Below are 25,686 nucleotides of genomic sequence, written 5' to 3'. Positions count from 1 at the left end.
AAAGATGCAAAGCCAGTTGTCCCTCTGACTTCCCTGGTGGAACACTCAAACTGGTCTTATAAATACATCTTGTCAATTTCACCTCTGGGCCTCTGCTTATGTCACATCTCTGCCTCAATGACTTCCTTTATTCCTTGCGTCAAGACCCTCTTGCTATCATGGAGCCTCTCCTAGTTTATCCAGGCCCTTGTTTAACATGATCTCATTTGAAATTCTTTAGAACTTTTTGTCTCTGTCAATTACCATATATAGCCTTAAATTACCACTTATATATTTTTAAAATTATACTTGGGCTTTTTCTAATTATAAAAGTAACAAATGCCAAAAGTAAAAACTTGAAGATGTGCCAGGAGCAATGGGAGAAAATTAATTACTGTGACAATCTCACAACCAGAGGATCACCACTGCTAATATTTTGTTGTGTGTGTACATACATATTAACAATAGCATATTGTACCTATGATTTTGTAACCTGCTTCTTTCTATTAGCAAATTTTTTTTGTCAATAGTATTTAAACACAACTGATTTTAAATGTCTCCATAATATTCATCATATAAATGTTCCTTTGTGTAATTATTTGATTTTATATTACTATATATTTACATTATTTTTCTATTATAATGTTAAAGTAGATATATTTGGGGTAATACTCTAACACTTCTTATCTTTTTGGTACAGAGGAGCTAAGAGTATTTGTCTAAAGGTAGACATACCTGGCTCAAAGTCACTTCCTAGCTCTATAGCCCTTAGGCAATGATGTAACTTTTCTAAGCTTACATTTTTTCATCTTTGAAATATTCATCACCTTACTGCCTACATCATAGAATCGTTGCAAGATAACTGCCACGTGGTAAGTTGGTAGTAAGTGTGGGATATTATGATTTTTGTTTTTGCCTCATCTCTCTTCATCTATGACTAGATAGTAAATCCCTTAAGGAAAAGGCTTTGTTTCATGGGATCTGTGCTTGTTGTCCTCATGTCTGTCCCACTGTACTGTGCATAAGTGGTGGCTAACAACTGTTTGTTGATAATGACAAGGATGCCCCGATATGCGCTGAATACTTGCTATGTAAGAAGTTACCCTTAGCAGCACTCCCATGCAAATTTGAAACTTTTCTGGAGACCCAAAGACTTTAAACTTTTCTGATCCAAATGCTCATTTTTGTTGCTAATCTTAGTCTTCTAATGTTCCAATTTTCCCCTGTATTCTTTACCTTCTGGTTGTTACCATCTGTGTTGATTGGCCCTCCTCGTTATAGATTATGTTTACATACAAGGGGCTGGGAGGATCTATGCTCCCCTCATGCGATGGTATTTCTGGGGCACTAATGCATGGTGCTGTGAAACACGTCTTTGGCTGAGCTAGCCAGTTCAAAAGCCAGCTTCACAGCGGAATTTCACACATGCAAATGAACCATTGTGATCTTAGTCATGAAAATTCATGGAATAGTGGCTAGTTCAGTGTGGATGACCTGTCAATTTGGCAGCCAATCAGTTGGTTAAACATCCAAATTACTGGCCAGTTACTCAGTCTAAAGCTAGTCTTCCTGCTTGTTACTGGGTTCTGTGTAATCCTATTAAAAGCAATGACATTCTCTTTGATTTGTGGCAGCTAATGGTGTAGAAGTACCACACAGGCACAGGACATGTGTCTGGCACAGTTTACATGTGGGCATTGTGAAAATGGACCACTTTCGTTACTGTTGAATTTATTCTTAAAACTCTAAATGTCCTTTGTGGAATAATAGGTGAAGTATCTTAATTTCATGGGTGCCCCTATTTATTATTTTTATCAATTATAAATGGGAGTTCCTCTAAGGATTGAATAATTTTGTTTTGATATGTACTAATTGATTTTGTTGGATCTATAGTCAGCTCCTTGGACTTGCTCGTACCGTCAGGCAGTTGGACAGAAAGCCGTAGAGACTCCTCAGGGTCTGTTAGAACTTGGGATTTGATTGACAGTGACCCACCTACAGTTCAATTTAGACAAAAGGTAGCAGTATTGATAGGCTGGGAAATGCATCTAGAACAGTAATTCCTAGTCACAGACCTCTTTGAGAATATAACGAAAACTCCAGACTTGGACTCCAGAAAAATGTGCCAAAAATCTAGCATGAAGGTTCTGAGAGTTCCTGCATCTGTTGAAGTCCAGGGGTCCAGGGACCCAGGAAACCTATGTTAAAATTCCTGCACTGAACATCAGGGTAGGGAATGGGAATAAAGAGAGAGAGAGAAACAGAGAAAGAGGCACCAAGATAGAAAAAGATAAAAGAGCCACAGAAGAGAGTAGACTCAGAAGTAGAGAGAGACTGAGAGGCTAAAAGTAGATGTGACTGTAGTTCTCCTAGCAGAACGTAGTGTCCCAAAGCTATGCATAATTAGGTTTGAATAAACACTTTCTTATGTCCAGAATCTTGAGTTATTATTCTGTCAAATAAAAATCTCCCATATGAAAGACATGACATATGTTTCACCTGAGGAATTTTTGACAGTGTTGAGAAACATACAGGAATAAGCATTTCATTTTAAAGGCAAGCATGAAGACTTTTAAAAGAACGGTATAAGTGAAAGGGTCAGTTGGCTTGTAAATGCAAAAGCTCTTGTGTTTACTGAAGGCCATTGATAGAAAAATTGTAGTAAAAATACTGATTGGGAAGCATCGGTCACACTTTTTTCCCCAGTTTTTAATATATAGTATATTGTATTTTATTTTCACAACAACCCTTTTAGGTAGGGCAAAAACTGCTATATGTGTTTCAAACATGAAGAAATTGAGACACGTGTATGGAGACTTGTCTGGAATGATGAATACTCCATAAAAAGTGATGAATTCTGGAAACCAGATTTCCTAGCTCTGATTCTCAGGTGAATCCATATATCCCTGTTAGATATTAACACCCACATAGCCAGTGCATATTACAAATATAGTGTCCTCTTGTTTCTTAAAATGAAATAAAATTGATGAATTGAAACATATGAATTAAAAATAGTGTTCTTGATATGGGACAAAATAACAGGTTCAGAACTTTAGAATGTAGGAGACCCTAGACATGAATAATCTCACCTACTCATGTTAAGGACAAGGACCTGACCCAGAGGGCTTGAGATTTGAACAAGGACCTGGTGACTGGAAATATGCAGAAGAGACACTAACCGTATAATGAAATAAGGACTTGTTCTCAACTCTGCTTTTTTTCCTGCCCCCACCCAGGGGAGGAGCAGGATTTAAAAGCATCTATTCTGTGTTTTATATAATTTAGATGGAATGATTTGATAATTTTGAAAAATCAGGTGTGAATCAAATCCAGTTCTCTTGTCAGACTATACCTTGGAACTTGAAAATACTGAACAGTGTTTCTCAGAAGTTGTCTCTATAGGATAATGTAAAATTCTTTACATTCTGTTGACCTGGGAAATTTTACGTGGCTAAGAAAATACAGTAGAATAATTGCTCTCCTTCTCAGACTATAGTAGAGATTCCTAGGTTGAGATAGGTAATTCATGTTTCGAGGATGAATATAGTCATATATATCCACACATGCCCATATTCAATTATACATGATTGTGATATATATCTATATCTATATATTGATATATATATATATGTTGATATATAATCATGAGCATTTATAAAAGCATTAGGCCTGCAGGATATTTAAACACTCTTCATTTGTAACTTGCTTTTTCTGGGGGAATTATTTAGCTATACAAGATATCACCATATTCCTTTTTTTTAATATAATAAACATGTCTAGTCAAAGAAGGCATTAATGAAGCAATTCCCCAAATAAAACAGCCCATGATATCTGAGTTGCAGCAGAGAGAGAGTGTGGTCTTTGTAGTTTAATCAAGATCACAAGACTTGTTTTGAGCGTCTGTCATCTTTAATTTTACGGCACTTCATTTCAGAGTAGGACTGCCAGGGTCACATGCAATTAAAACACAGGCAAGATTTGTCTTGTGAAATCTTAACATAAAAAGTAATGTGTTACTCCATTTTAACTTTTCTACTGAACTCTGTGAACTCACTAATTACTTTTCCCCCCTCTTGTCACCTTTTTGATATGACATGTATTTTATAGAGGAGATAGAAATTTGGATTTTTTAATATCATGCATATGATTGAGGATAACAAAATTAAACCAGAGAAAAAAGGAATGCGTTTTTCAGAAATACATTTTTTAGTAATATCTGAGTACTCCAGCTTCAATTACAAAGAACCTCATAGATCAAATTCTAGGAAATAACTGTTAATCTGCTTAACTAGGGCAGGTAGAAGTGTAATAACGGACCAGAGATTTTACAGAGGCCAGGATCGTGAACCAGAGTTTATTCTCTGGGGTGCGGGCGATAGTGCTTTTATATGATTGGCTGAGAAAAGCATTAAAAGCCAGCGCCTACGTGGAGATTTGGAGCACAAGGAGGGTTGTTGCATCATAGTGATCAGTAAATTGCATAGACCCTTATTAACCTTATTGATAAGGAGCTTAGGGAAGACCGAGTCAGGACGCAATATATTCTTCTTTTTGTTCTCCTGTCTGTCTCCGTTTGCAATCCCAGCTGCTTTGTATGGAGAGCTTTTATGCAGCACCTCAAAATTCAATGTGAGTAGCTGCGCCTTTAAGTTAGAGCCAGGGAATGGAGTGGGAGCCAGCCCATGCACAGGGGGCTCAGGGCCTATTTAACTGGTGCTGGGGACACCTGGAGAATGTTTGAAAATTTTGTGCTTAAAGAATCTTTTATATTACTCCTCTTTCAATGCAGCTGGGGTCTGTAGGGATCAGGGGATTATTTTTGATACCTGTCGAAAAGAGTTATGTCTACACTGATTTTCCATCCCTCACTACTAATTAACCTTATTGTATACAGGAAACAGTGTATTTAATACCTGCATTCTTTCTGTAATGCCAAGTAAAATGAAATCCAGTGTGAAATCTAGTTAGCGTTTGCCTTTTTGAAGTCATTTTTAAGTTTCCAGTTTTAGTGACTGTGACCTCAGAACTGATAGCTAGAAAAATAGTGAGCTCAAACCAATTTTGGTTTCAATTGTATTCCTCACTCCTTCCAACTTAAAAGCTGCCTTTCACCTGGTCTGGTGAGGAGAATGGAGGAATGGAACATCTCGAGCTGGACCACGTTTCTCTGGAGTCTTCCATGTTGGCCTCTGCCTGTGGTTGTGAGGTTTCCCTTTATGTCCCACAGGCTGGCCCCTACTCCATTAACCTGGTTTCTCTCCTTGGCAGTTGAACACCTGTGTCCCGTTCTTTTCAATCTGGGAGGCTGAAATTTGACAGACACATCATGGCAAAGTTGTGCAGCAGCGATGCAAGTAGATGCTGAAGAAAGGGAGGAATCTGAGCCCAGGATAAAATGCTCAAGAAAATCCCATTGGTGGAATGTTTGTGAGAGAGAAAAAAAAAAGGTAGGGTCTAGCAAGAAAGAGCAGAAATTAAACTGTGTAAAATGTCACCAAATGATGTGGAAAAATCCACATGTCTTCAAGTATGCTGCACAATATGGACTTAGAACACATTTTGCGAGTGATGTGAGAATGGTTAGCACAATGGTTACATTTCTGCTCTTAAAATTCCAGTGTGTGTGTGCATGTGTGTGTGCACGTGTGTCAAGTAAACTTGTTAGCTAAAATGGTGCCAGAGGAAAGTGAGGATTTTTAGGCCACTGCCTTGTATTTTCCAGATTTCTTGGCTTTTGAGATTTTCATATGTTGGTCGGAATGCCTATGCCCTGTAGCATTTGTCTGACATGTAAACCACACATTGATAAGTGCAGGGAAGGGGGGTAGAAGATGCTGCTGGGTGTCACAGATGCCTGAGACCCCCTCCTTTTCCCAGCTGACTAGAAGCAGGACATCAAAATTTGCTGTCAGACTTGCATGAGTTAGATTGGTGAATCTCAACATCTCTCCACTGCTTCTGTGATTTAGTCAGCATTTCTTGGGGATTTGCACCTCAAGAGAGGTAGCTGAAGGAATGTCTGTTTGATGGCCCTTGTGTAGGTGGGACTAAGAGTCAACACAAATACCACTGATTTGGCTGCACATAATATGCTACATTTAACTTGATAGGAAACCTGACGGTGGATCATATTTAATGTTGCTAGTGTTCTGGGTGTTTGTCTCGGTTCACTGAGACACCAAGTGTGTACAGAGCCCCAAGCACGGGCTTGGTGTTGGCACTTTTACTCACTGCTTTCTTAGCGCTCTCCTTATTGAATGAGAAGTATTCTATAGAATCCTGCTGATGGCCTAAGACTTTTGTGGACCCTGCATGCTTTGCTTCAAGCATAAAATAGCAAAACTCAGTTGTATAAGTCTATAAGGAGTGTGTGTGTGTGTGTGTGTATCCTCCTTCAAGTCTCTTACCAAGACAGCTATACATTTTCATTTGGAAACACTACTACAGAAAATTGTCATCTTTTTGTACAAAATGTTCATTGTATTCACATCATTTGAATGATTCAGGATCACTCTCTGGCAGCATGAGACATGGCATGTCTTGATGCCTGCCTCTTTTTCAATTATATTTGAGAGGAAGGCTGCTGGGACCCACTTTTTTCATGTTTCACAGGACCCCTAAAGGGCCAGATTTAAGTTCAATACAATATTAGATAGTAAGATATGATAGATGTTAACAGGACACTGACAAATATGATCCAACACAGCATAATACAACGTAACGTGCGGTCGAAGCTACCCCTACAGGTACCTGTAAAGATGGTTAAAGAGGCTTCTGTTCTGTCCTCTCCATAATGCAGTAAAAAAATTAGTACAATGTCTGCAAAACATGTAGGCAAACAAAATGCTACACAAATATTAAAATTATAGAAATAACATGAATGAGATTAGCCGTCTACTCATAAGAACAGAGTTACTCTGTATTTCTTTGAAAAAATTGTATAATATCCCTCTTGTTCTTTTAAGAAAATTCATATGAAAGTGAAACTTTCATCAGGTGTTTTAACAGGAGAATGACCAGGCACCCTCACAAGTAGTAGAAATATCTGGGGATGTTTATGCACTTACATTTCTTTCAGTGTCTTTTCCTAATTAAGTGATCATATGGTACAGTGGCCATATTACTTAGATTCAAATATTGACCTGGCACATACTACTTACATGAACTTGGTAATTTCATTATTTTTTTCTTCTCAATTTCCTCAAATATAAATCAGGGATAATTATAGTGTCTCCCTCTGTAGAGTCATCAAGATTAAATAAAACAATATATATCAATTGCAGTTCATGGCATATAACAAGTGCTCTATAAATGTTAGCTAATCAAAATTAGTCTTCCCATGACTCATTTCTTGATGGTCCTCTGGGTGGCCAGAGGAGCAATATTGGCTCAAGAAAAAGGAGGGAGAGGTCAGAGCCAGGTATGACAGAAGTGACCCTATGATTATCTGGGGATGATGCTGGTAGCATGCACACTCATTGACTTGGGCATGACTTGGCCAAAATAGCTTAAGATGGTTACTGTCAAATGGCAAATCACTGCCAGAATCTAGAATTAACCTCCATTGCAACCCAGCAAGTAAGCCAGAAACAGACCTGGTATGGGAGTTCTGCATAACAACAGATGGTCTTTGCACTTAGCAGTCATAATGAAGAGATGGCAGGTAAAACCCTGAAGAAGTTTAATAGCATGATGCACCATAATATCAATTTCTCTACTGGCTGCTGCTCTCTGAATTGAGACTTGCATTAACAGTCCTATAACAATAATCTTCTGTCTGGAAATGGTGCCTATAATTTCTTCCTGCTTCAAATTCCACTCCATAATGTTGCCATGAGAATCTTTACAGCTTTGATAAAGTTACTTCCCCGCTAAAAAAAGACCTTCAGGGTCTCAAAATTGAATAGAGACTTAGGATAACACATCTTAGTATGGCATTCAGAATTTTTTTTTGAGTCAGGTCCCAACCTTCCTTCTCATTGTTTTCAGAACATAAAGTTATTAATAAACTGGAAATCCATCATCCACATCTTTTAGGGATAACTTGGAATTTCATGGTGTATTATCCATTTTAATTTCCTTCATATGATTCCATTACATAGCCGGAAAGGCAAAATAAGACAAGTAGAAAACAGAGACCCAGCTAGAGTAAATAATTTGCTCAGGGTCGACACAGCAAGTTCTCCTAAGTGCAAAGTGTGCAGGTTTTCTGCTCTTTCCCATTGCTGTGGCTCATTCGCTCATCCCCACAATCTGCTCCATGTGCGACCACTTTCTGGGGAGCAAGCTTTGTGACACTGAGGTCCTTGGGCTGAGTCCGCTGAGCTGTGTTTTATTTGGTGCCCTTAAAAATCAGATTTCACATAAGATCCTGAATTTCTGGCTTTTCACGAAAGAGCTGAAGGTCTGGCAACATTGTGCCCACATTCCCACATAAGCAACATCAGCTCCAGCTGAGTAGAAGCTGACCCTTTTGGCCAGGCGTTAAGCTTGACTTTTCCACAGCTGCTACCGCTTCATACGCTTACTGCCTGTTCCTCTTGACTCATTTCCATCACTGCCTGGCCCCACTAGGCATCTGAATTTGCAACCCTTGGTTTAAAGAAAGAGAAAAGGAGCTATCTATGTTCTAAAGATAAGATCAAACAGTGTTGAAAATATAAAATGTGATTGTTGTATTTCCAGAAAGTCTTCATTTTTTGGTATTAAGATGTAAGTTTCCTGGGAGAGAGTTGATGTTGTTTTGGTTCGATTTCTCATTTTTGACAACAGAGCAATTTGACCCAGAACCCTTAGCAACAGTCCTTTTTGGCTGAAAATCTTTGCAGGGCCTTTTAATTAGGAATTGACAGGGTGATTAACTTATAATTCACAAAAATAAATGTGGAAAAGAGAAGTACAGGTCAATTTCTAGCTGTGTTAAACTGTAAGGACAGCACCATTGGCAAGTGACTGCTTCCTTTTAACAGCTTTTAAAATTTTTCTTAATTGGATCCTTTGTTTTCTAATTGGATAGGGAGAACCATCATATGGCTTTCAATTACTAGCTGTGGCACGGTGATCCTGTCATATGGCACATGCTAAGAAAGTCAGACTGTCAACATATAAGATGAAATATATACCATCTCCAAGAAGCTTTCTGTGTCAATAAGAAAGAGAGGAAACCTCCGATATCCTGGGTAGGTAAAGGCATGCTGAAACGGGACATAATAACTAGCTTGATTTTCTAGGGACTTGTGTTTCCATTCTACAGACTAAGTTATAATTTCTTAAAATGTTTCATCATCATAATTAGAACTGACCCTAAGAATATAAGATTATAATTTTATTCCACACACAAACACATACATGAGAAAATGCTAGTCTCCTCAAACTAATTTTTCTCCTGCCCATTGGTGAGTTTAGACATTCTCTAAGAAACGAAGTTCCTCTATAGCTTTCTGGCTTTACAACCTCTACGGGATCCCTTTTGCCTACAGGATAAAATCTGAATATGTTATCATGGCCTATATCTGATCCCAACATCTTTCTCTAGCTTCATATTCCAAAATTGCTAGGCATGCACTTCACCCTCTATTCACTGAACTTCTCATTTTTCCTTGGAGATGCCAGGTCTTTCATGACTCTGTTCATGCCATTCCTGCTTCCTGGTGTGTCTTCTGCATTTTTCTTTGGTAAATCTTATTCATTGGTCAAGATTAGATTGAAAAGCTTACCTTCCCGATGAAGCCTCATCTGACTTTGTAACAGAATCAGAGAGTTACTGTCTGTAACTGAGTCTTCTGGTATTTGTCAACCACTGCGCATTGTTAATATGTCTGGAATAGCTTCTGTTCTGTTTGCCCATTCATTCAACAATACATTTGGAGCATCTTTAAATATAGGTGCTGAATCCTGGGTCTACACGCTTACCAAGACGGCTAAGGCACCTCATCTTGTATTGAACTGTAATTGTTAGGGATAGTCTCCCTCACTGGACTGAAACTACCCAGGGTAGAAATATTGGTCTTATTTAATATTTGTGTCACCAGTGCCCAGAATTTTGCCTGGTTCAAACTAGGAGATAAGGAAACGCTCACTGGTGTTTCATGACTTTTTGCTGGAGAATATTGACCAGTTATATGAAATCTAACCTTTTAGTCAACCTAGTATACTTATAATCTCAATTTTTAAACATGGAAGACTTGATATGGCCATTGTCACTGTATTTGAGATGTTACGGAATCTAATAACCTTTTGGTGTAACCCTTTTTATGCCTGTAGTGTGTTAAGTCAGATCCTGTGATGGGCACTTTGGCTCAGCACCTTGGAATGGCCTTTTCCCAGAGAGGAAACACATTCTCTGATTAAATGCCCTTAGCAGGCAGGGACAGGACACAGCTGGGGTTTGAATCAGGCTAAATCCCATCAGATTGGAAATCAAGAAGCTGGTGCTTTTGAAGATTATAAATCTGGAAAGCAGCAGAGACAAGGGGCTGTGAGTCCCTGCCCAAAGCAGGTAGTGCCACTTCTCTTTGGCTTTCATTGCTGGTTCTCTCTGGCTGATGCTTCCAGAATAACTTTAAAGATGGACCCGTGTGAAGGGATAAGATTTTAATGCTAGAACGACTGAATCTACTCTACCCCAACGCTTCAAAAAGGGAAGTAATCAAAGTCTTGGGAAAGACCTAATTGAGAATACGGAATTGCATGGAAATGAGAATGACTTGAAATAGAACGCCAGAAACTCGTTTCATGTCTCCATGTTTTTCTGAAAGGCATAATTGCAGTTCTACATATAAGAATCGCCTAAAGCTCGCAAGTCTGCCAGCGCGCTGTTACTGGTGACTTTAGATCATGGGGGTCTGTTTCATGTGACTTTTTTCGTCTTTTCGTGTGTGTATACGTCATACTGGATGAAACTGCACTTCAGCACATATTGTGGCTTCTCTGTTGTTGGCTACAAGCCCACTTACTGGCGCCATTGCTAAAATGAAGACATTCAAGAGGGACAAGGGAGTCCTCCGCTTCCTCAGGCAGCTCCATGGATGTTGGAGCTGCCTGCACATCTGGCTGTCAAACAGCTTATGCCGCGGAGCTCATTATTGCTCTAAGTGTTTGCTCTGGATCTGTGCTTCACGCGTTTTATTTACATGCTTTATTTTTCATTTTATGAACAAATCGATAACTAGACTTACTCTTTATCACACTGGATTAGTTTTATTTATTCCCTTTGAATTTGATTAAAAAGCTGTCAAACATAAGTCTACATTTTTATCAGCAGAATACTTTCATAAAACCGGTATGAGATGTGTTCAACTAGAACATACTTTTCAAAATAAAACAATGTTTGATATATTCTAGACAGTTACCCTTTTGTTTATCCATGACAACTGAAACTAACCATCAAATGGATAAAGCAATCTAAGTCTAGTCAAGTAATCCTTAGGGCATATGAAAAAAAAAAGGCCTTTAAAAAAAGTTATTTTTCTAGATGGATTTAATGTAATTCACCAATAAAGCATCCTCAGAAGCATAATAAAAATTCTACATAAAATGACATAGCCAGGGAAAAGGAAGATATACAGTTTGATGAAGATTCAAAATGGATGTTAGCATTAAAAATGAGCAGTCAGGCAATTCCTGTGTAATATAAAGATCAAAATTGCAGGACACTAATTTTGCTTCTAATTTATAAGATAGTGAATTTATGGGACTACAAATAGTATTTATAAAAAAAATTCAATGGCAAATGCTTTGAACTGTCATTTTTTCTTGAGAAAAATTGCCATTCAACATGTTATATTTATAAATTTCACTGTATAGCATTGAAAATAGCTGGACTATATTTATATATACAGAAATATTCTGAAAAGATGAAATATATCTGTTTTGGTTGTGAACCAGATCTCCTTCATTCTATTTACAAATTAATAGCTTCTCCCTTCCTACCTCTTTGTGTTCTATCCGTGTCCGAGTAACAGTATGGAGTCATGCCTAAGGCAGCCTGGATCTTGGGAAAGCACATGTGTGCACATGCACCCCTACTCCCAACCACACTCACTCACTCATATCTCCACATACACAACCGCACACCCGATTTCCCTGGAGCAGCATTAAGGCCATTTTTTGAATATGTGCTGTTCTTTGCATATTATTTAATAGCATGAGGCATGCATGATGTGTTCCTAGAAGTGCTAGAAGGAATAGCACCAAAGGGGTTAATGTAGAACACATATAGCAAATATTGTCAATTATTTTATTCAAATGTTTGGAACTTAAACACAAAATCATCATTAAGTTTTCACAAAATGAGGCATCTGTCGCTTGAAAGGCAAAAAATATTTCAGAAATATGTTTACAGAAATGTAAAAATATTAGGCATCAAGACAGATGTGAACGTATTCAGTAGCTTGTCTTGTCTGTCAGTCTTCCTCCGAGCTGAAGATCTTACTGTACTCGCTCAGCATGAGCTCAGCTATCTGGTTCTGGTAGACCATGTGGATCGCCATGTTTCCTGTTTCATTTTCAGCTCGCAGGAGGGTGGGTCCAAATACAATCCCTAAGCTTTGTGTGGACATGAGGTTCTTGGAGGCTTTGGCCACTATCCTGTGTAGAGAGAGAGAAAAAAGTAATTCCACTGGAGTTTGAAGTGAAGTTGTGGTTACTGTGGAGTGATTAAAAAAGGTTTTTCATTCAGGAAAAGTAACTGCATTACAACATTATTTAATCTTCTACTCTACATACTTTACTATATGGAAGTAGAACCTATGAGTTTTGGGGAAAGGATACATTGCCTTGTCCAACTGTTTACCCCATAATACCTGAGCATTGTGAATACTCAACAAATATTTGTGAAATGAATGAGTAAGTATATTAAACAGTAAAAATGACTGTGAAGTTAACAAGATGCAGCCTTTAAAATGCTTAGAGACAATTGAGGAAACAGGTGAGAGGCATGCAAAAAAAAAAAAATATTAGAACTCAAACAAAATAACCAGAACAATGTCTGTACAATTAGTAATTGAAGGTAGGCTTTTAAAAACTAAGTTTTTCGTGATTAGTGGTGAGTAAAGTATTCCTGGCAAATGCTAATTGGAATGTGTTTTGTAGAGGAGATAGGTTCTGAGACAGTTTGGTATATGGCAAAATTCTAAGTGTCTCCATTCATTTGGACAGCCAATTTAGCTTACTGCCACAATAAAATGCAGAATCCTGTAGCATTTGCACAGGAAAAGAGCCCCATTGGAATCAAATATGTATTTGCTTGTGTGAGGATCCTATGGAGAGCTGGAATACCAATGAAACACTAGGATTTGGTTTTATTAATGGTAATGACTTGCCTGTTCCAACACAGGACTCCTAAAAAGAAAATAAAGCCCCATCCTAGAAACTGATAATTAAAAAAGTAATGCTATTCTGACGGCTGAAGCCTACTTGATTTTATATTAAAATTCAGAAGAGTGGGGTTTTAGTGATAAGGAAATAAGGACAGCATATGGAAAGACAGGGTGCTAAGAAATATCAAACTCTTCATTCTATCAGACATCCCAACCCAAGGGAAATAAGAGTGTGGAAAATAAAGCAAGGCAAAGGAACACTTTTTTACCAGACAGTGGGGTCTCTGGCTTCAGAGCTCAGTGTGGAACATTGTTGAGTTGGTTGGACTTTAGAGGCCTCTCTTTGTTTGGCCTAAGTGGGCCTACATATCTCTGAATCACAGGAGGCAGAAAGACTGGTATTATAGTAGTCCCCCCTTATCTTCGGGGGATATGCTCCAGGAACCCCACCCCCCAGCCAGTGGATGCCTGAAACCTTAGATAGCACCGAACCGGATTGCCATCTATTGGAACGTGTTTCTCTTCCATCCACAGATGTAATGCCATTTCCATCTTAACTTAGCACTCATCATGCACTGTGGCCATAACTTTTGCAGTCTGAGGTGCAACAGCAAGCCTAGCACACGTTTATTTTTCCTTCTTGACAATTTCACAGATGGAAGATTCATTCTTACCATAAATCACAGCAACCTCAGCATACAATTTTTATTCTTTCCTTATTAAGTCGAGACCTTCCACCTTTCCACTGAAAGGAAGCATGTTACGGCTTCTCTTTGGCATATGTGAATTGCCAGCATCACTACTCTTGCGCTTTGGGGGCCATTGTGAAGTAAAATAAGGAATCCTTGAACACAAGCACTGTGATGCCACAATGTTGAGCTGATAACTGGGAGGGCTACCCTATGAATGATGGCACCAGGGCAGACAGCTTGGAGACTCTGGACAAACGGAGGAGTTACATCTCAGGTGGGAGAACTCATCATGCTACTCAGAATGCTATGCCACTTATTAATTGCATATTTCTGGAATTTTCCATTTCATACTTTCAGACTGTTGTTGACTTTGGATGACTGAAACCATGGAAAGTGAAACCACAGATAAGGGGGACTGTTGCATTTTTTTTTTTCCCTTCACAAACCTGAATCTCTGAAGAACCACTTCTGTGACCAAGAGGCCATGCTGTCCGTCTCTTGAAAGAGATTGAGCAGGGCCAATGCCATGCGTGTACTGCCTGGTACCTGCCCACCACCAAGCAAGCTCATGGCACATACTGTGGCCAGCAAAGCATATTTGACCTGACCAATGTTAATAATAATAAACTATTGTTACAAGCAATTTTATTGTCTCATTTCTTCATCATAACAATCCCATGAAGTAGCTTCTACTATTAAGCTTGTTCAACAAATGAGAACACTGAGAAGACTGAGTGATGTGACAGCCAGTGTTACACAAACTGACATTCAAGCCCAGGCAGTCTGGGTCCAGTACCTGTGGAAGCGTCACTGTCAGTGTCTGTAATGACTCCTGGCCCTAGTAACCGGGCCAACTTTTCACTCTGCCACCTTCCACATGACTATACGATCCATCATAAGAAGGTCCGAATTTCCGTTTTTCACTCTTAGAATTGTAATTGACAGCCTGGTGATAGTACATTTCTTGTGGGTAAAATGACTCAAATTTAGACTGAATATTCAGGATATTCTGCTTCCCATTTTCCCTTTTCTTCTGCTTTAAACAGAGAGCATTTGTACCTGTGAGCACTGTTGGCATGGCTACATTTCTGGAAGGGATTCTCATATTTTTAGAGTGTGAGTTATCTGAGACTTCAAATTTAAAGTTTCTTTTGGAATATAAGAAGCTATGCCACTTTGCTATTGCATTTGCCAAAATCCTATTGAGTGAATTAAGCACCCTCCTCTCTGTAGAGGGCAAGTGGAATGGACCTTTGCTTCTCTTTAACATGCCCATCTACCTCAGTTTAACATCTCTCCTGAGCATCTCCCAGATATGCATATTATAAAAGCCATAAGTAAGATTCACAATACAGGCAATGCAGGTTTTTCCCTTTTGGTTTTAAATTAACACCTTTTTATGATACTAACTGCTTCATTAATTCCACCACACACATACATTTTAGAGGCAAATATGGAGATAGATAACAGAAATAATCAATTGAGCACTTATTAGGTAAAAGTTGTTTTAATAACTTTACCTATTGGTAGCAAATGTCTAAATTGATAAGATTTATCTAGCAGAGAAGAGGGCTCAGAGGTCATGGGCCATGGAGAAGGTAGAAGCAAAAGCAAGACTATTGAAGGTACAAAGGTGAATGGGGCATCTTGGCCAACAGGGTAGTAGAAGAACATTAGGACTTGGAGTCCAGGAAATCTGAAAGGGCAAAAGGATAATGTAAACGTTGACAGGATCAAAGGTACAGTTACCTATTTAATTTTAGTTGGTGCAGAGACAGTGAGATTAAGGTATCTGTGAGCCAAAACTGAGACCCACAAAGGTAAGGCTAAAAATCAAGGGATATGCAAGAGCTCATTAGTGGAGGGACAGTCTGAGTTTATGGGAGTGGAAGCTGCGAAGGGGTCTATAGCTTTGGAGGAGCTTGCGTGGGTGGAGGGGTAACTCGGCTGGGGTAACTCGGCTCTCAAGGGGGACCCAGGCCTTGAAGGGAGAGTAAGAAAACTGAAATAGGGCTAGACTATTTACTATTTCTGTGGCATTCTTTATATTTTTGCTGCTCAGCAAAAGACCTGGTCTTAGAAACCAGAGTGGGGCCAAATGTGGGGGAGGGAACCAAGGAAGTTTGAAAGGGGAAAGAGATTATGTAAAAGTAGAGGATTGAAGATGCAGTTATACAAGAGAGTTGGAGGCTAGAGTTGCATGTCCGAGTGCCTCCTTGGGGAAAGGCATGTGCCTGCATGGCTGAGTGTCCCTTGGGAGAAGGCTTCTCTAAGCCACTGGGCCATCATGGGGGACTCCTGTAATGAATTTCTGCGAATGTATATTACCTAAATTTCCTGTGAAAAAATGTTCATTTTGTGCTTTTATGCATGTGTAAATATAAAATATTCATTCTGCCTCAAACCAGTATCCTTTATGTGCATTTCCCTGCACATTTTCCATTTGCTTTTAATAAAACTTTAACTTACACATGTTTTAAATAATCTCGTTTAAGTAAATTTAAAAGATAACGCATAGTTTTGTATTCCTGTTATGTTTGCATTATTGCAGGTTAAATTTTTCAGCAGCTTGAGATTTTTTTCCTGAGTTAGGAAGATCAAGTTACTTGTAGTGACTTTTAAAAAAATTAAGAGTCATTAAGAAAAAAGGTTAGATATAATATTATATAGAACATAGGCTATCTTGCTTATTCACTATCTCAAATATGTATGTATGTGTAAATATATGTAATCTATATATACACATACAATTTATATGTATATAAATATATACATACAATTTATATGTATATAAATATATACATACACATGTATATATATTTATATATGTACATACACGTACATATATATATGCAATTTATTTGCTAAATATCAACCAAATAGTAGTTCATGTGTTAAGAAATCACTGTCTTTAGGTTAGAAAAGATGAAGGTAAAGATCAATTTGGGGTAAAAGTCACCAAATACTGAACTATATAATTCATGTTAACTGACTAATACATTTTCATATTAAAGTTTATGTGGGGATAGACATTTTCAGCAAAGAAGGCCCCTGAACTGGGGATGTCTGGGAAAAATGTATTAATGCTGTTATAAATGTCATGATTCAAATGGAAGCTTACGTATTCCCTACCATGCTGGACTCCTAAATAGTTAAGTGGTTGATTTAGGATCACAGAGAGAATCAACCACAATTTCAAATATATAGTTAGAATACTATCCTGCAAAATTATATTATTATATATCTCTCTTTTTATATCTAATTATTACATCTCTTTTTATTTTTTTTTTAACCTCACATCAAGAGAAACCATAATTTTCACTCTTATTGTGGGGGAACAGCTAGGGATTATTTCTGAAGGTTTCAACTAGTAAAACATATGTAGAAAAGAAGCATAGGCTGCTGGAAGAAATAAAAACCTTACATGGAATAATATAATTCAATTTAGTATCTTAGATGGAAAACTCTCAAAAACAGGTATACTTCAAGTAGCTTGAGCTTTAGTTGAGTTGTATTGTTGGTGGGGTGGATCTGATCCAGAAACCATATACATTTTTACCATGGCTTTGGCAATACCTTTCAATAAAGTTGGTTCTGTAAAACACCATTTCTCTAAAAAAACCAAGCTAATGGCTTCGGAAAGAGTCTCCAGTATCTAACATGCTCTGACTTGAGAGAAATCTAAAGATTCCATCCATGGGACTTCATAAAGGGAAATATATTAACTATTGTCTTCACATAGTCTTCATGTATTTATCTTTTAACAGTATGGTTTTTATAATTTCAAAGCTATTTTCTGGATTCATGTTCAACCATGACAACATATGCCAGGGTTGACAAAATACAGTTTGAAGGTCAAATGGGACTGTCACTTGTTTTTGGTAATAAAAGTTTATTGGAACATGATAAAAAAAAAAAAAAAAAAAAAAAAAAAAAAAAACCATTTCTCTGATATGCTTCACGAAAATGGCATTCCAACGTAAAAGTTTTGGAGAAAATTGAGTGCCAATTTTTCTTCTTGGATATTCACAATGCACAAAAGTATAAAGTCTCTGAAAAGTCCTGCAGAAAAAAAAATCCTTGCCCATCTTTGTATCTTCCCTAAATTACTTGAATCTTGTACATAGATTCTCTTTTCTGAGTAACACTGAAGAGTGTATATGAAGAAATGCTGCTCTCGTGTGTTTTGCTAAGGATCTACCATATATAAGTCTGAAAATGTTAGGAATTTTATCCTCCTATGCCACCCTGGCTTCACAGTTCTGTAGCAGCTAACTCAGAAAGAAGTCAGATTCTGGTCATTCTGGCTAGTTCCACCCCTCTGGTAGGACTTAGGTTTCATTAGGTCCTTAAACTCCATGACTGTGTTGTAAATTTTGAGCTACCATTTGACCTGTTTTTAGCAAAGAAATGAAAGAAACTCCCCTTTTATGATAAAACAAAGGCCAAAAGGCAAAAGAAATAATCTGAATGAGAAAGGTAAAGGAAAGACATGGTTGGGACATTAACATGATAGTAGTGGGCAGGAAGGCCCAAAAATATTCAGACCTTATATCAGTATTTGGGAATTCCTCTTGATGTATGTTGACTCATCTTTAATTTACTCCCAAGAAATCATAGCAAAGATACCTGATTCTAAGCAACATGAAGAGCTCAAAGTTTAGTGCCTAACTTAAGAATGCTTAACTAACAGAAAAAAAAAAGGCCCCAAACTGCAATTCTTGAGAAAGGCTATTTATTTATACTGCTTAGTTTTAAATAGCCTGACAAAAATATGATTTTATGAATTTGTTCATGAAATAGCACTTCGTATGTATTCCTAGTAAAAGCATTTCTTATACCACTAAGTAAAATTCAAGTTTATAAAATCTTAAAATGAGTAAGAATTCATTTTTCTAGCAAGAGCTGAAAAGTGATATACAGTTTACAGCATAAAAGAAAGGAAATGTGAGTGTTACCTTTTGTCAGGCCCAAGTGGGAAGAATAGTGATCCATCAATTTAAGTTTATTTTAGAAACAATTTATAATCCAGTGCTACAGATGTTGGACCCCCGGAAAAGAAATCCTCTCAAAAAAGCCTTATGCTGGGTAAGTTTTTCCCAAAATGAGCTGAATTGCTAATTCAAAGAAATTTCTTAGTCGTGTGAAATCACAGCCAAATGACTCGAACTGAAAGAAAACTTTAATATACAACTAAAAATTAATGCTGAATTAAGAAGACCAAGGCCTGTAATAATAGTTCAGCTCCAAACAGATTTAAGGATGTGAACTTTCTTTTAAGTTTGTGCTTTGCAGTTACTATAGTGACTTGCAAAGTGTGTTGAAAGCCACATGATTGCCTGGAGGACAACTCTCAAGTTATGAAGGTGTATTAGAAATGTTCCCCTCTCTATCTCTGGAATGCCATGATTTTCCAACACACATAACTTTAGAATAGTTTTACAAAATAAGGAGAGTGTGGTGGTAAATGTATTCCTGCCATCAGGTCACACCTGGCTTGCAAAATATAGCTCAGCCACTGCATGTGAAATGTTAATTGTGACTTTGACCACTTAACTAAAGAGAGGCTGTTAAAAATAGAATAAATTTTCAATATGCTCAACTTATGTTTCCTATGTGCTATAACTATTTTGGGGGGGGATCCATGCTAACCATATGCTTGCCTACCCTCAATTTGCACAAACTATACTGCTATCTACACTGGCCTTTTTATAAGATTGAGGACTTAGCAGAAATTCCACCTTCTTTAAAGTTATAGTTGTGTGCCAGAAACATTCTCAAGTATTGGAAAAGCAGGAGAGCATTCACAAGTATTGTTGCGTTTAATATTTGTGTGTTTCAAGGTAGTCATTCAAAGATAAGTCAGCCATTTTTTATATGCCAGTTTACATATCTGTTGGCTGAAATGAAAAGTCTTCAATTTTATATCTAAACATGTAATTCTTATTTTCCAAAATAACTATCATCCTCAATAGGAATTATTGCTATATTCTGACATTTTTGCTTTTAAATAAAAGCAAAAAATTAGCTTTGAAGTTATGTATATATAATTCTGAAGTACATTATAGCAAAGGAGCGTTATATGGCAGTTGAGTATTGATAGCTACCATGGCCAGATTCTTTGCATTTGTTGAACCTCTTTGCATGAATTTCAATGCAGAAGATTGAAACATTTTCAATTATTCAGTTGTTTCATATTTTATTGATTGGGCGTTATAGTGATATTCTAAAGTATCTCTAAAGCAATATTTAGAATATTTAATAAAATGTGAGAACTAAAAAGTGAAAAAATGAATGATCCACAGGCTTCAATTAATAATTGATTTCTAATTGGAATATGTGTTCTGTAAGGTGATAACAAACACAGATAAAAATATCAGAACCAAAACTCTGACATAGTAGATAATACCAAAAAGAAACATTTACAGTAGTTACTGTTTGTTACTATTAATACCTTCTATGTGCTAATCACTGTGCTTCAAATATATCACAAATTTTAAAGGCAGATTTTAAAATCAGCTTTAATTTCTTTTTTTTTTATGATAAATGCATTCTATTAGTGAAAATTTGAAAACTTTAGAAGAGTATAATAAACACTGGTAACTCGATGTAACCATTTATTAGTTCATTAAAAATCTATTGTGTACTTACTATGTGTTTGACACTATTCTGGATATTAGGGATAGTGCAATGAGTAAAATAGACAAAATCCCTGCTCAGATGAAGCTTACAAACTAGTGGGGAAAACAGACAACAAACCGTACACAAAGCAATATAAAATGTGACTTCAGGCTCTGAAGTACTTCAAGAAAAGCTAAGAAAAAGAGAAGTAATGGTTCTTCCACCGACCCTAGGGAGCTTTAAAAAAAAACACTGATGGCCTGGAATCCATTCCCAGAGATTCTCTTTTATTTAATATTGGGCAAGGCCAGGCTGCCTTCATTTTTGAATGACCCCCAGGTAATACTAATGAGCAGAGAGTGGTAAGAAGTGCTACGTGTATTAGATGGAGTGCTCAGGGACGCCCTCTCTAAGGAAGGGAGATTTGAGCAGAGCCCTGTCGAGGTGCACATATCAGGGGAACGAGTGTTCCGGGCAGGGAATGGCAGGTACAATACCCTGGTGGTGAGGAATGCCAGCATAGAGCAGAGAATGCTCTCTGGCTGGAGGCCAGGGAGCAAAGCGAAAGAGGTAGGAAATGCTGTGGAGGGACTTATTTCTAAAGGTGATGGAAATCATTTCTTGAGTTCAAGGAGAATGACACTGTTAGCATTTAGAGATGATAGAAATGTTTATATAATGTATCTACATACAACTTTGAGAAAATACACTTTATGTAATTCTGTATCTGGCATTTTTCACTTCTAACAGGAATAATTCCTATGACTTATATATGTAATATAGATCACTTCATCATTACCGTATATAGAAGAGAATGAATTGTGCCCTATGCTTTCATAGTATAAGTGAGATAAATAAATAAAAACTTCCCATGTACTCTTCCTCCACATTTTGGGGTATTGATTTAGGCAGTAGTTCTCATTCAGGAGCATATATTGTACCTTGCCCCAAGCCCCACCCCTCCACCTATAAGGGATTTGGCAGTATCTGGAGACAGTTTTGATTGTCATGAGAAGGTGGGGGTGGGAAATTACTGCTGGTGTCTAATGGGTAGAGGCAAAGGATGCTGCTAAACATGTTGCAATGCACCGGCAGCTCTGATGACAAAGAATTATCTGCCCCAAATGACAATAATGCTGCAGTTGCAGACCCTTGCCTTAGTGTAAAATAATAGAAATGTAACAACGCGATCGGTGGTTCTCAAACTTCACCCTTCAGGAAGATAATTTGGAAGGTATTAAAAGGCAGGTTGCTAGGCTCCACCTCCAGATTTCTGATTCGGCAAGTCCGGGAGGAGAGGCTTGATAAACGGCATTCCTGTCAAGTTCCCCAGCGGTAGCAGTACTGCTGGTCTGGCTGGGAACCACATCTTCAGAACCAGCACCACATTATCAAGTTATGGCTCTTTTTTCCTTAAAACATAACATGGGGGCGGGGGGAGGGGAGCCTATTAGTCCCGTTAGCAGTATTATAATTTGGTATTATTCTTTTAAAAAAATAGTCCGTCATTCTTTGAACTTAGGCTTCTTTGAATTTAGGAAATGGGGAAGAAGTTAATAAAGCAAGCAAGCAGCCATGTGCGTTTTCTCTCCCGTGAACATCTCCTGCCCGTTTCCTATTTACAGTGTGTGCTTTTATGTTTGCTTGTTTAACCCATTTTATTCTGTACAGCAAAACCAATACATGGTCTTTTGGGGGAAAAAAAAGTACTAATCAGAAGTATTGAAGAGTAAAACGTTAAAAACCTCCCCTGTTTCCTAGTCAAATTCCTTCATAACTATAATTAACAGATGGGTGTCCCTTCTGGATGTTTTTCTACTCATCTATCCATCTACCTATCTTTATATATTTATATACACACACACACACACAATTATATATATAATTTTTTTCCTTTTAAAAAAAGATGAAATAAAAAATACATAATGTGCTAAAATTTGCTTTTCCCCCCTTCACTATGTATCACGGGCATGTTTCCAAGTCAGTACATATAAAAATACCTCATTCTTTTTTAAAAAGTTGTTACATTTCATAGTATGGAAATACCTTAATTTATTTAACCATTTCTCTGCTGCTAGGTTTTTAGGTTGCTTCTTCTAATTCTTTGCTATTACAGACAATGCTACAATGAAATCCTTGCATATGTAGATTTCTAAGTTTCTTTATGTCTTAAGAGTAACTTTTCATTACTTTTGTGGCACATACAATCTCCCAATTCTTGTGTTTCTTAATTTTATTTAGTTCTTATGTAGTCATATATAGTATTATTTCTTTTAGATTTTTATCTTTGTTTTTATTATAAAATTCATCCATTTTAAAGAGATCAGATAACTATTATCAAGGTCTTGTTTTTTAAAATTATTTTAAATAGTTTTGAAAAGCATATCATCTAATTCATTGTATTTTGGTTGTGTGAAATTTGATGGTAATCTAAATGTATTTTTTTTCCTGGAAGCCAGTTAATTTTCCCTGTGACATTTGTTGAATAAACCACCACTCCCCACTGATTTGTTTTACTGCTTTTTTTGTGCAGATTGTCTGCACTCGGCCACACACCCGGGTATTCAGTACTGTGCTGATTATGTATGTATGTATGTATGTATATATACATATATATATATTTTTTTCTTTTTTTTTTTTGAGACAGAGTCTCACTCTGTCACCCAGGCTGGAATGCAGTGACATTATTTCAGCTCACCGAAGCCTCCACCTCCCAAGTCGAAGCAATTCTCATGCCTTAGCTCCCAAATAGCCACGCTTTACCATGCCTGGCTAATTTTTTGTATTTTTAGTAGAGACAGGGTTTTGCTATATTGGCCAGGCTGGTCTCGAACTCCTGACCTAAAGTGATCCGCCCGTCTCAGCCTCCCACAGTGCTGGGATTACAGGTGTGAGCTGCTGTGCCTGGCCTCTGTGTATTTTGATCCAGTACTCTGCTGTTTAAATCACTGTAACTTTATGGTATATTGGGATATTTCTTCTCCCATTTTTTTTCTTTTGTTTGGAAGTAAGAGAAAATTTTCAGGTGAACTTTTTCAGATAAACAAAATGACCCTGAGAAAGACTGAAAATTTGATCCAAGCCACACAGGAAGTAAGTGGCAGAGCCTAGATTAAGATGCAGATCTTTATTACTCTGTGATATAAATGTACTTTCTGCAAATAGCTAAGATGCAAGAATTTTGAGTTTGACATCAAGGGACTTCTTAATGGAGAGGCCTGAGACCTGAGGAAGACTTGGGGAAAAAAGTGAGGCAGAGTCAACAAGAAGTCTTGGGTGACATATTTTGATTTTTTAATCACCTAATTCACATCCAAGGATATATCTGCACAGATAAGAAGGGTGTTCAGATGGAAGAAAAACCAAATCAATATGTATTACTTTTTTTCCAGATTCACACAGATTTAAAAACTTCTGAAAGCATTCATATCTAATTGTAAATAGAAATGCCCTATTAGCAAAATGATTATTTCAGTTATTGCTTTTTTTAGGTGTTTTTCCTCATGCTTTTAAAATGGTTTTAGCCATTTGCATTTAACTGTCTCTGCAGTAAAAGAATTCTTAATTTTTATTCCCTGAGCTCTGCTGATACACCAATAACCACTGATAATATCAACATCCTGGGAAGGCATTGCTCTGCGTTTAGGGGAGAAAGGCTAGAAAATATATTATGTTGGGAGTAGTTTTAGAAGTAAAAAAATTGTAAGACTGTCATTATTTTCTACCTGAATTTGTCCAATATAGCTGTTTAAAAACTGTATGTGAGGCCAGGCGCGGTGGCTCACGCCTGTAATTCCAGCACTTTGGAAGGCCGAGTTGGGCGGATCAGGAGGTCAGGAAATCGAGACCATCCTGACTAACACAGTGAAAACCCCGCTTCTACTAAAAATACAAAAAATTAGCCTGGCGTGGTGGCGGGCGCCTGTAGTCCCAGCTACTGGGGAGGCCGAGGCGGGAGAATGGCGTGAACCCAGGAGGCGGAGCTTGCCGTGAGCCCAGATCGCGCCACTGCACTCCAGCCTGGGCGACAGGGCAAGACTCCATCTCGGGGAAAAAAACCACAAAAACCTGGTATGTGCTAGTAATATATTAGACAGAATATTGAGTGTTGTGCATGGATCAGCATTAATTAAGCCAAGCAGAATAATGCCCCTAATTATAAGTTATTAGTGGAATATAGAGTACTTAAATATTTGCCTTGTGATGTTAGATAAACGTAAAAGGAATATTTTTAGTATGCAGAATATTCCTCAACTTTTCTTTTGTTTTTCCTTTTTATGTAGGTGAAGAGAAGAGCCACTTTACTTTTCATTAAGGGCACTTACATAAAATCTTTAGCAGTTTTCTTGAGAATTGTCTCCTTGTTTAAAAGGTTGCAAAATAGTCAAAGGAGAATCAATTGCAATTTGGGTATCATCATCCAATTTGTGCTTAGTTTTACTTTCTGAGGAAAAATAAGTTTTAGACTTTTTTTTTTTTGAGACAGAGTCTCACTCTGTTACCCAGGCTGAAGTGCAGTGGCATGATCTCGACTCACTGCAACCTCCGCCTCTCTGGTTCAAGTAATTCTCCTGCCTCAGCTCTGGAGTAGCTGGGATTACAGGCACCCGCTACCACACCCTGCTAATTTTTGTAATTTTAGACAGGGTTTCACCATGTTGACCAGGCCGATCTCAAACTCCCTACCTAAGGGAATCCGCCCGGTCCCCCAAAGTGCTGTGAATTACACGTGTGAATCACCGCACCTGGCCAGTTTTAGACACTTTCTGCAGAGACTTTAAGAGGGAAGCTGTAAAACTAGTGAGCACCAAGGTGAATGTGGCCAGAGTGTGCCTTCTAAACGGAAGAGCACAGGAACTGAAAGTGTTTGGTTAGCCGGGGGGGAAAGAATATTTAGGGAAGCCATGATGACTCAATGCAAAGAGCCATGACATGAAAGAAAGAGTCAACTTTCCTCTTGTAATCCAGCTACTGGATTTGGCCCAGAGATGGATTTTACCTTTGTATGAAGAATTAGTGTTGTGCAAATAGAAAAGACTGCTTCAAAACAGTAATGCATTTACATGTACTATGGA

At 37.7% G+C, this 25,686-nt stretch overlaps 1 protein-coding gene across 6 annotated transcripts in view; it reads right to left on the bottom strand.

Moving 5' to 3' along the window:
* Positions 1–12,203: 12,203 nt before the first annotated feature.
* ARHGAP15 (Rho GTPase activating protein 15) overlaps positions 12,204–25,686 on the bottom strand; it is a 627,654-nt gene continuing 614,171 nt past the window's right edge. For 5 of the 6 annotated variants that reach the window (XM_031651767.1, XM_031651764.1, XM_031651766.1 and 2 more), the window contains one exon: positions 12,204–12,567. In XM_031651767.1, the coding sequence (XP_031507627.1) occupies positions 12,384–12,567 (184 nt within the window). In that variant the 3' untranslated portion in view covers positions 12,204–12,383. Of the gene's footprint in view, positions 12,568–21,992; positions 22,024–25,686 lie in introns of those variants that run through there. The other variant, XM_031651769.1, reaches the window with a different exon arrangement.

This window comes from Papio anubis, chromosome 10 (genome assembly GCF_008728515.1).
Source record: "Papio anubis isolate 15944 chromosome 10, Panubis1.0, whole genome shotgun sequence".
Lineage (NCBI taxonomy): Eukaryota > Metazoa > Chordata > Mammalia > Primates > Cercopithecidae > Papio > Papio anubis.
This window is presented reverse-complemented; position numbering and strand designations above follow the sequence as displayed.